Source organism: Gossypium raimondii, chromosome 3 (assembly GCF_025698545.1).
Source record: "Gossypium raimondii isolate GPD5lz chromosome 3, ASM2569854v1, whole genome shotgun sequence".
Taxonomy (NCBI): domain Eukaryota; kingdom Viridiplantae; phylum Streptophyta; class Magnoliopsida; order Malvales; family Malvaceae; genus Gossypium; species Gossypium raimondii.
Window position 1 is genome coordinate 6,945,410 of NC_068567.1, and position 12,406 is coordinate 6,957,815.

The window sequence follows — 12,406 nt, forward strand, 5'->3', positions numbered from 1 at the left end:
CTAGTTTATTACATTGTATGCTGCTTCTATTTATTGTTGCATATTTTATGTAAGAAAAAAGAAAAGAAATACTATTATTAAATTACCGATATTTTCAGATTATTACTTATAATTTTTTTATCAAATTATATATGAAAGAGATTAACTGAAAAGAAATAAAGTTAAATTTAAATTTAAAAGCTAATGTTCCAAACGAAAATATTAACATGTGTGGAAATAAAACGAGTAGGGTTTAAAAAGAATATATAATTTCTAATTGTGTCTTAGTTCGATTGGTATAAGGTTGTGGGTTCGAGTTCGTTGAAGCGCATTATCCTCTTATTTAAGGGTTGGAGAGAGGGCTATAGGTAGTTCTAGATATTATATAAAAAAAGTAGATATGACAAGAGGTGGGCAATGCCCTAACAACAACGCGATTAGCGCAATTTAAACCCAAGCCACATTTAAGGCAATACACACTCTGACCATTAGGTCACGACACGATGTTCTAATTAATAATTTAATTCCTTCAACATCTTTGAGGTATGGCCCGAAAAAATATAATTTAAAATAATTATTACAGGAAATAATTGAAAATTTGCAAAATATAGGAAAAGGAATTGTGCAACTGGATACAAGAAGAATATACTGAAACTCCAATTCACTAAAGCTACATATATTACATTAATTATTCATTAACTTACAATATATACTACATAAAAATTATATATAATTTTAAATTTAATCATTTTATTTTATAAAATTATAATAATTATATTTGTTCCTAAACAGAATTTTCTAGCTTAATTTGTTTTTCAAGTGTGACCATTTAATTATAATAAATTATTCTGGGTTTTAAAAGAATGGATTGCCCTTGTTAAGTTGTAAATTTTGACACATCACAATGGTGAGATTTTGTTTAATAAAGCCTGTACATAAGTTTTATATTATTTTTAAAAATAATATAAACTATTAAAGGATGTTGTATGTTTTGAAATAAGTTTATAATATTTTTCCCAACATTTAAATAAAATAAACAGTTACATAATCATCATGAATCATATATAAAATATAAAAAAAAACATTTAAATAAACTAAAACCAAATTAACAACTATGGTAGGCACTAGGAAGGATGTAATCGTAAATTTTTAAATTAAAGGTGGTCTTAAAGTCTTATTCTCAAAGTATAAGCCATTCAATTCAAGCACGTGAAACATGTGCTTTTAAAAAAATATAAAGATGTGGCTGCTGGGATTCGAGCCCAGGTCTCCACGGCCACAACGTGGAATTCTTACCACTAAACTACAGCCACATGCTTGGTAATTGTTATATATTAAGTTAATTATAGATTAACTTTTGAATCTTGTTTTTGTGATGCTAAGCTGGTATATAGTTCAACCCAAACTTCCAATTTAATCTTTTATTCCTGATGGCTGCCATCGATTGCAAAAGTACTGTTCAATAACACAGCTCAAACCGTTGTCTTTGGCCCAGGAAAATACTGTACTGTTCCAAGAAGAACTAATTTTAACCAAAGCACAACTATAATTTAAAATATTAGCTTAAAACATTTACCTAATACAAATTATTATAATTAAGCTCAAGGTGATACAGCCATAACATATATGTTTTCTGCCTTGTTATTCATATATATACTTGACATGGGTATTGCTAAGACCATAAAAGTGACTAGTAGGGAGGGCGGCAAGGAACTGGAAAAGTGGGTTGATGGTGATACTGAAACTGTGGTGACGGAGGCGGAGGCGGAGGCGGAGCGGGAGGATAACTGTAAAACTCATAGGGTGTTGATGATCCAACAGGGTGTCCACATCTAGAACAATGTGGTTTGCTCTTGCTCTTTCTCTTGCACTTACACTTGCCAGGGTGGCTGCTGCTGCCGCATGTGGCTCCGTTTTCTAAATGGTGTTTCTGAGTGACCACGTTGTGAACCCCTCTAGCGGCTCCTTGGATAGCGCCTTCAATGGCAGCCAAAGGATAAACCAGGCACCGATCAGCTGCCCGGTGCAGCTCATCGATTCCGTGTTCTACTGAATCACTCACATGATTCCTCACCTGCTGTTGGTTCCTCCTCATCGCCTCAATCGGCTTTTCTTTGTTTTCTCTTTGCTTTTGGCCAGACTTATCCACCACCTTCCTACTTATAAACAAATATATGAATTTTCAAGGATCCTTTAAAAATTTTGAAAAAACTGAATATGTTCGATGCCTACTCATTTCCGAAAAGTCTAATATGAAGAAAATACAGCAATAGGAATAAAGTTAATGGCTGAAACTTAAAAGTAAAGCTATATATACATATATATATTCCTTATCAACAATTTCTGACGGTGTAGAGTTGATATTCTTGAGTGACAGCATCGTCATCCAACTTCGTCAGCGAATTAAGGGCTACCATTTGTAAATTCATTGATATTACTGTTCTTTGATCTTCTGCATGAAGCTTTAAAGGTGCCAAGATATTTAATTAATGATTTGATAAGTTTTTTTGTCCTAAGCATAAATGATTTTATGTTATCCTGATTTCGATGTATATTTAGAAGATCATATTTCATGATTTATGATGAATTAAAGTAATAATTGGATAGATGCAGGTGAATAAGAATACCAAGACCATATTGAGGAGGAACCACCCAACGAATACAAGCAGGAAATATCTTTCTAGGATAGTACTATCTATATCTAATACAAGTAAGTAGAGATAACCTAAAGGTATGCAAGCAATTTTGAATAAATGTGGTTGATGCTAACCTTATTTCATGGTTTAGTACACTTCATACTGAAACCTTTCTTCCTTAATCTATAATCTCCCTTCACTCCACATTCTTCTTTTTTCTCTTGTGTTGCTTTGGGTTCAGTGTATTTGGAGCTAATTAACCAATTATGCAGTTTGTTCCAATTGGTGCTTTCATTGCTCTATCATGACCGATGGTACTTGTTTAATAAAATTAAGACTAAATTGCAGGACATCATTCAGATTATAATGGCAGCTTTCTATTTGAAGGGAACGCTCCATGGTATCTTTAGATGCAGCAACTCTCGTGTTGGTAAAATTTCACCGAACTGATGATTGAGCTGTTTAAGTTTACTGATCTGAAGGCACGGCAGGGCTTATTGGCATTAACATCACAAACATCTACAAGAGAAAAATATCGAAATCGTTTTGGGACTTTGTCCAATTAAACTACTGGATTACCATTGTCATTCTTGGTGGACTACATTTCATGATTAGGAGTTGAGATTAAGAATGAGGGATTATCCTTTAAGCCTATTAGTGCGAACCATGCAAAATGCCTAGCTTGTTTACAGGAGACTAAGTTTAGCTAAGAGTGGTCAATTACTAGAGAGCATGGGATCTGTGGATCTTTAAGTTGATTAGACCATCCTTTCTACCACCTCCCTTTTGGGGATACATCTAAACCCAACCCCAAAACAAATACTCTAAGAAATTTAACTTGTCGTTTGATCCAAACGAAAGCGCAATAAAAGAACGAACAACCCCTAATAAGGTAATCATTGAGGAGAAAAAAATTGAGATTGAACTTCCACTTAAAAATTAAACGACAAGTTGATGATGAAAAAGAAAAAAGGATACCAACAAATTTAAATTCTATCAACAAGTTTAAATTTGACTTGAAGATGTGATGAAAACAATCTTTTTGAACACATGGCGAACATTACAAATTCCTTGTAGTCTTTTAACAATCCAAACTACAATGAATGACATTTTCAAGCAATACTTGCATAAATTTGTACTTGTATTTTTCGACTTTATCCTAATGCATAATTGTTCCTTATCTAATCATCTCAAAATACATACGTGTTATTCTTGAGACATTAAATGAGAATAAAGTAGTAGCGAAGGAGAGTAAATGCATTTTTGGGTGAAGTAGAATTAAGTGCTTGGGTTATATTGTCTCTATGGGTTGCAAGTAGATCCCTCCAAGATTGAAGTTATCCTAAAGTGGTCGATGCCCCCACAATCTCAAGGAAGTTAGGGGGTTCTTGGGTATAGTAGGGTATTAAAGTGTTCTATTAATGGATTTGCTAAAACTGCATCTCCTCTGTCAGACTTGTTGAAGAAAGAAAAACTTCGCACAAGATGCTTTTGAACAATTAAAGATAACCTTAAGTAATGCTTTCATCCTTGCCTTACTGGGTTTTTCAAGGGCTTTTGTAATAGATATGATGCATCTTGAACTGGTATCGACTTTTATCCCAGTAGTCGGTAAGGATGGGAGGTACTATTGGATCATATTCAATCACTAAAACATTTTTATAAAATCATTAAATGAAGTTTAGGATTAGAAATTTAATAAATCATTTAAAAGTGATTTGGGGATGATCGGAAGTGTTCGGGACTCAAAACAGATCTCAGAAAATCAAAACAACTTGAAACAGTGCAGTGGCCTGAGCCAAGACTTGGTATCGGTACGTGTAGGGAGAAGCACCAATACTTCTCTTTGGCACAGTAGATTTTAGCTAATCAATTGCAGAATGTGGTTGGACGTTGATATTTGATTTCCGTTCATATTCAAATAAACAGAATATTCTCCCATCTGGCAACAATAATAGTATCCAACACTAAAATCTTTATCTTCCAGTAGCTTCTCATTTACTCCATCTCCATAGTTTTATATATACCTCAAAATTATTTTTTTTTAAATTTTATGAAAAATCGAAAGCTAAAAAATTTGAAACTGCAAAAGCATAGAACTTGTTTTTCCATTAATAATGAATACTGAAAGATATCAAATAAGATATCCTTAAGCAAAAAGACTATGAAACAGAACTGTTATACCATCACATTCACTGCTGCTGCTGATGATGATCATGCTATAGAGACTTTCATAATTCAACAGTTGAATGGAAGCATCAAAGATTAAAAGACTGGTAATATTTAGACATTGGCTTCTAGAAATTTCCAAACTGAAATCGAATGCATCGGCGTTCCCTTCCAACCGACGAGCAAGCATTTTCCGTTCATATCGAGTGTACAACAAGTCCCACACGCAAAAGTTTTGAGAATAAGGTCTGCTTGGTACTTGGATGACATGCTTAATTCGGCCTCCTCCATCCCGTACCGGACGAAAAACGCCCTCCAAACATCGAACTTCACGTTCCGGACCTTCCTGTCGGTGCCTTCAGCCGCTACCATGTTCCGAATTCCATCACCAAAGAACACTGATTCTAAGATCTCTCTGTTCTTACTATCCTGTTCCATGCAAGTAGCTATGCAATCAAAGTATGCACTGAAGTAAAACAGGACTTCGATGAAACGGTTCACGAAGATCGGTGAGTTATGGTTGGCTTCGACTTCGGTTACCACCATTAAACAAGGATTCATAACCCTGAGTACCTTCATTATATTTTCGATCCGGTTCGGCGTCGCAAGCATGCTCCGGAAAGCAAACGCGGCGTAGGCAACTATGGTTTCTTCAGCATCAAGTTCAAAGAAATCTTCTTTAAGATCTAACATATCTGAGACCATAACAACCTTAAAAGCAAAAGGTACTCCCAAACTCTGAGCAAAACTCGAGAGCCTCTTACCGGTACCATCAATTAAATCCTTTGCTTCGGTTGCAACCGCGGTTATTTTCAAGAGCTCGAGACGATATTCGTGTTGTCGAGATGCAAGAGCTTGGATTAAGATGGTCCATTGAATACCATTTTTTATTGCAAGATCAATTATGTGAACCTTATTGGCCTCAGCAACATTTTCCACAATGGCTTGGATCCCTGCAAATTGTGAAACCTGACCAAAAGGGAAAGCTCCATGGCATGCCAATACAGTAGGGTTCAAGGCTATCATATCCGTGTCGAAATTACACAAAGGTTTCCATTTTAAACTCTTCGATGAACTTCTTCCGGTCTCTCTTTCGATCTTCTCTCGAAGGGCTTCGGAGAAATAATAGACCACACGCTGAACCGGATTTCCGGTTTTCGATGACATGTAGTCACATTGTTTCAGCAATCTGCTTGCACTTTCATATTGTTGGTACCCTACTTTCTCTGCAGCAGCAAGAAGGAGCGCCGCAAGCTCGATATCTCTCGTCTCCCGATCCGAAAATCCCGAAAAAGAAAGACTAAAAGGATGATCAACCCCAGAGATTCCATCAATAGTTTGGCCACATGACTTGAGAAACATCTCACCAGCAACCCTCATGACTTCTTCGGTCGAAAGCTTTCGGTCTTCGTCCTGAGTGTCGGATACGGTTATGTCATCATCGGTTTTCCTTTCCCCATTCAACCGTTTGAATCCATTGCCATAGTTGTTTAGCAGTCCAAGAGAAGATAAACCAGGGTACTGTTTTCCCTTCTTTGCCTCACCAATATCTTCATAAACTCCATTGTTGATCCCACCAAGCTCTGCAATTTCATCGAAACATGCTTGAATCAATGGAGATTGAGCATTGAAACTCACACCATTATGCAGACCATATTCTATAAAACTTTGTTGTTCTTGTTGCTGCTGCTGCTGCTGCTGATGATCTTGTTTGAAGAAACTGAAACCAGAGGCCTCCATTGATGCATCTCCATAGAATCCATAATCAGAAGGCAAGGAATCAATGCCACCAGTTTCACCCCAATCTTCAACACCATAAAAACCACCAGCTTTCCCTTTATTACCTCCATCAGAGCTCTCAAATTCATTATTAGAAGAACTCAACTTATCTGGAGCTCCATAAACATTCAAGTCAACAAAAGAGAACACATCATTCCCCATGGTAAACTGCAATGGAAAGTTGGAGAATCCACAAGGAAACTAATACAAAGTATTTCACCAATTTCAACAATTTGTATATGTTGTTATATGATGTAACCGAGAAGATTTTCTTATTTTACAAGGAATATAATACTATATTGTTCTTTGAAAAAGTATAGCAATCTTAATATATACATACTGATATTTTCAAAGTGTAACAAAGACATAACCTCTCTTCAATTCTTAAATTAAAAATAATACGTTTTAATATACTCGAATCCACGTTCTCACAATTTAAATGTGTGTTTAACATAAATTTTAGATATAAATATTGGAAAGGAGCAAACCAGGATTATTCAAATGCCTGATATCATATATTGTTGAGAAAGTAATGAATCAAACAATTGCGTGGTTAAAAAGACTAAAAGAGCATAGAATGGTAAATAAACAAGAAACAAAAGATCATTAAATGACAAACAGAAAAGTGCATATAACAATAATCAAACCTTGATAAAGACATGAAAGGGAGATCTTACAATGCTGCCTGCAACAACGACTCGTACTTTGAGAATGACAGACAGGCAATTGACGTATGTTTTGTCCCTAATGGACATCTATTTACATTGCCATTATTTTTTTATGAATTTTTGGAGGAAAATCAACTTATTAGCTGACGCATCAACTTGGGTTTCTTCCCAATGAGGGTGGCTATGTCACAGTTCATCAAATTTTATAATTACAAAGCTCTAAAAGGATCTTTCTCTATGCATAATTGGTAATTCATTCAAGGATTTTCTCTAGGGATAATTGATTTTCTGAATGGAATAGTTTAAGCTATGTTTTTCAAACTAAGTTGTCGGGCATTGATATATATATATATGTTCGATATACGAGTCTTGAAAGTGATGAAAAAAATGACATAATTCATTACGTACCCTAATATTTTAAAAATAAATTCTTTATCTATAAACAATTAAAATTAGGTTTAGTTTTAGTTCAAATGACATATGTATTATTGTCAATACAAGAGGACGTAAACTTGAGTGCACTGAAACTCAAAATCTTCCTATTTATAGATTGGAGGCTTATAGGTAATTTTAGGCATTGTGTCAAAAAAGAATAGATATGGTCATAACTCATGTTTTCTAAGTTTCAATTGAATTTTTTAAATAAAAAATTAATATCGAGTCAAATGTTCGAATGTATTGTTATATCATTTTAATTATTAAAAACTATTTATTTATTATTATATTTTAAATAAATTAATTTTATATCTGAATTTTTTAATTAACTATTGAAACAAAAGATGTAATATTTTAAATAATTTCAATTTATTATGAGCTTTTTAGATTTAATCCTACCCAACTTTACGTCATAAATAATCCCATTGAAGTAAAGCTTTTGGAAACTAGTCAAAGCCCTGGATTAATGGGTTTTTCATACAAAAATAGCTTAAGTATTTTAATGGGCCTTATTCTTACTTTCCAAGCCCAGCTTAATTATAATTTCAATTTAGGGTAAACTACACTAGTTCTCACCCAACTAAATTTCTTTTTTACTCGCTCAACTATAAAAAGTTATAAAATGATTATCCAACTATTAATAATTTTTTTTCATCCAACTATCTTTGATTTTTGGGTGTTTTCATTTTTACGTTAGTCTGTTGGTGACCCCAAAAAACAAAATTGAATAGTTGGGTGACCATTTTTGTAATTTTTATAGTTGAGTGACCAAAAAAAAATTCACTAATAATTGGATAATCATTTTGTAACTTTTCATGGTTGGATAACAAAAAATTACTAATTGAGTGACCAAAAAAGAAATTTACCCTTCAAATCATTCTCCTCTCAGTTTCTTTCAATTTTGTATATTTACTTTACATAGCTTACCAAATAGAGTTACGGTAGAGGTGACAGTGGTGGTGGTGGTGGTTCGATATTCGATCAGATAGTATTACAATGGTTGAAGACAGGCAATGTTCAAAGCATATTCACTTTTCTATTATAGGCAAAATCTGTCGCTTTATGCCTGACATTGATGTTCAATGAAAAATTATTCATAGATATCGAGATATAATCTTCCGAAAACCTTTCCAAAAGGAAAAAGTTCAAATATTGCATCCAACATACATCAAAATGTGAATAACATAGGGCATAGCCACATAACAAAATAGAGGAATGAAAAGAGAAATGGAGCTTTCATTACTGTGGTTAGAGGCATGAATACATTGTCCACAAACAAACAAGCCGTTGGAATGAGTACAATTACAAAAGTGAGCGAGCTTGGTTACTATGTAGGAGCTCGAGCTCAAGCTCGAACATTAGAAGTGAAAAATGACATGATCAATGGTCACCTTCGATTCTCATCTCACGAATGATATAACATTTCCGCATCAATCTGGGAAATCGAAAGAACTCATCTCAACATGCAATTAAAGGTTGAGCCTTTGCATGTATTGCTTTGTAGCAATCAAGACTGCATAGTGGAAGCTTCGACTTGGAATCTCGATACTTGTATGCATTTGTACAATTCGGACCAGCGCACTTTTCTCTTGGTGGTGGATAACTAGAGGGAAAAGAAATGCATAAATAACACAAATAAATTACTGGAGAAAGCGTATATAAATCGTCAAAAGCATGAGACAGATGGATTTGTAGAAGTACCCAGATGGCACTGAATTGAATAACTGTGGTAGACCGATATCTTCTGAAAATATAACTGTCGTTCCACCAGGACCCATAACCCACCTCACCGTGTTAGATGCGAGAGTTTCGGATTTGGTTGCCTTTCCCTGCATCAATTATAACATCAAAATGAATGAAATCAGTACTACATGGCACCAAGAAAAAAGCATGACGTGGAAAAAGGGTCACAGACCTGTGCCAATTCGTCCCGCTGCTTCTTCATCTTATCTTCTTTTTTCTTTCTTGCGGAATCTTGACCAAGTATTTTTCTGATTGCCTCAGCCTACGACAATTCAAAGACCCTACTGAATACTGTTTCTTGAATGATCGTGGAGCAATTGTAAAACCAATCAAAAGAAGAAAAGAAAAAAGAGGGTAAAACCTCAGCATCCCTGGCTGCTTTCTCAGACTGCATTCTACGCCTCTGCGCAGCCTCGGCCTTCTTCAACTGTAGCTCCACTTCGGAAAGTTTCTCCTTTTGTTCTATGACCACAGATCATTATTAAAACAATTAATTTATAACATTTAGCATGGAAAGCTCAAAGATGCTCAAGAAAGGGAAAGAACAAGTGGGGTAATTCCTTACTTTTAGATGGCGCAGGAGGTAAACCGTCAGGGAACTCAACAAGAGTCGCACCCGGACCAGATAAGAGATCTTTCCCAGACTGAAGAGCTCGATTTCGTGTAGTGGGAGTTGATTCGGTTCTTCCTTCGACAAACAAATCAACTGATCCCCTTCCCAGCTTCTTCCTTTTAGATCCAGGCTCATCATCGGATATACACTCGTCTTCTTCCACATAATCTCTATCCTCAAAAGCAGCACCTTCTCCCCCATTTCTCTCATCCTCTTCATCTTTAAGGTTCAAGTGACCATTTGAAGCATTTAGTCTCCCTAGATAACGGATTTCCTCATCTTCATCATCATCATCACTATTTATACCAACATCCAATACACGCCTCTTAGGAACCCGTTTGCTCTTACGAGTTGGCTCGTGTCTGTCATTTTCATTCCCAGCTACACATACACCAGTTGCTTTTCCCCTAGAGGAATGCCCCTTTCCATAACCGGAGCCACTTCGGGATAAATCCTTCCATCGAACTCCGTAGCCTTCTCCCTTATCTGAAACACAGGAGCCTTTCTTGCCCTGCAGTGATTGTTCATGCAACAAACCATCAGCTTGCAAGAGGTTGAACTGGATATAAAGAATACCCGAAGAACAAATGAGACACTGTAAAGTGATACACATGCGTGCACACACACACATATGGCAAAAGTAAAAGTGACAACAACAGACAGCCAATCATGACAAAACAAATTCTATACAAACAGTAAAAGCAGGAAGTGATTTGTTCGAATTAGATGAAAATACCAGGAGAAAGGACTTCTCTCGTGTTTGAGAAACATCGGAGAAATGGGAAGACTTAGTTAAGCCAGGCTCAACATCAAAGGCATGATCCACGGTGGAGTTTGTGTGGATCGTACGTGTAACCCCACCAAGCTTGAGCTTAAGTTTCAGCTTATTCTCACTTCCAAATCCATTAGAACCATTCTTAAAATTTTGATCTTCATTGCCACTACAACCTATGGCTGGTGTTGGTGATGACAATAAAATGTAATTATGTGTAAATGTCTGCACAGCAACACGTGGACGTCGTAAGATGCCACTCCTCTTCTTCTTTACGGCACAGCCAACGACAGCTAACTCCGACCCACCAAAGCTTTCCATAATGGGCAGGGAATCCAACTCTTTAAACAGCAAATGACAAAAGTAAGCTCAAAATGCACAAGTAAAATATTAAGGAAACAATCTAAAGTCTAAACCACAAAAGATATTCAATAATCATATTAGCAATAAATGACAAACAATGTCCTCAACTGGAATGAAACCCCTTAAAGAAAAAAGAAGAAAAAATTCAGCAGATTATCAAATCTCACACTTATTTAGTCAACTTTGGTCCTTTATTAGTCTAAATCAGTATTAATATGGCAGAAAATTTCTCATTACTAGGAAAAGCAACCAAACCCAAGCTAAAGAACTTTCAGTTTGAAGCTCAAAATCCTCAATGCTAAGGCAAAGATTCATAAAAAAAGACTGCATTTTTCACCCTAAAAAATTACAACTTGAACCTTAAGAAAACATATCATTTCCCAAAAACTAGCCTCAAACTTTACACATTTGAAAGTTCAAAAGCAAAAAGAAAGATCAAAATTTTCCTATTAAACAACACAAAGGGGAAAATAATATGAACCAAAAGAAAAGGAATAAAGAAAAAAAAGCAAAGACTTACCCAATTACAAGAACTGAAAAACAGAGGTAGGCCTTTTTACAGATAGAGGGTTTTTGTTAAATTTTATTATGGTTTTGGGTATTGAAGAAATATTGGGTTGGAGAACGAGCAGAGGGTTTTCCCTTTCCAGAAATGGCTTTGGTAAATGATACTGTAAGTAAGTATTTCCTTTTTTTTGCTCCATTTTTATTTTCAATTTCTTTTCGCTCCTAAACTAACCGAGCCGTAAGAATTATTTTTCTTTTTTGATTTTTTTTCCTCCTTTTTTAATACGGAGCAGAATCTTAAGAGATGGATAGGTCGTCAAAAGACCAATACCATTGGCAGGACCATTATTTAAACCATTAGGCTTGAGCCCAATTTTCTTTCTCTTTTTATTGAAGCATTTTAAAAAATATATATTAGATTAGGTATATCCATGATATCATATGGATGAAATATATTTATAACAACATTTATATAGTTTATAAAATAAAAAGATAGAGAGTAAAGAATAAAAGAAAGAGAACGTATTTTATTGATCAGTAGGAATAATTTATCATGCTTCTCCAAAGTAATTCTACTTCTAATGGCTATTAGAATTTAAAGTACATAAAAAATTATTTGGATTTTGATGGGCATCCACTTAATAATAAAATATTCATAACACTCCCCCTTGGATGTCTATTGGTTGATAATGTGTCTCGTTAAAACCTTACTAAAATAAAAATCCTGTGGGAAAAAAATTCC

General features: G+C 35.0%; 2 protein-coding genes and 1 non-coding gene across 3 annotated transcripts; all 3 read right to left on the reverse strand.

Moving 5' to 3' along the window:
* Window positions 1–1,220: 1,220 nt before the first annotated feature.
* Window positions 1,221–1,292, reverse strand: TRNAH-GUG (transfer RNA histidin (anticodon GUG)). Its single transcript has one exon. It is a non-coding gene; the product is annotated as a tRNA-His (tRNA).
* A 3,399-nt stretch (window positions 1,293–4,691) lies between these two features.
* Window positions 4,692–6,945, reverse strand: LOC105796898 (DELLA protein RGL2). Its single transcript, XM_012626734.2, has one exon. The coding sequence runs from the start codon at window positions 6,723–6,725 to the stop codon at window positions 4,899–4,901; it is 1,827 nt and encodes a 608-aa protein (XP_012482188.1). The 5' UTR covers window positions 6,726–6,945; the 3' UTR covers window positions 4,692–4,898.
* Window positions 6,946–8,882: 1,937 nt separating this feature from the next.
* On the reverse strand, window positions 8,883–11,898 carry LOC105796899 (hypothetical protein). The gene is made up of 7 exons (XM_012626735.2): window positions 11,678–11,898; window positions 10,759–11,135; window positions 9,975–10,533; window positions 9,771–9,871; window positions 9,582–9,671; window positions 9,368–9,495; window positions 8,883–9,269 (listed from the first exon to the last, which is right to left on the reverse strand). The coding sequence occupies exons 2-7, from the start codon at window positions 11,113–11,115 to the stop codon at window positions 9,125–9,127; spliced, it is 1,380 nt and encodes a 459-aa protein (XP_012482189.1). The 5' UTR covers window positions 11,116–11,135; window positions 11,678–11,898; the 3' UTR covers window positions 8,883–9,124.
* Between the last annotated feature and the right edge of the window lie 508 nt (window positions 11,899–12,406).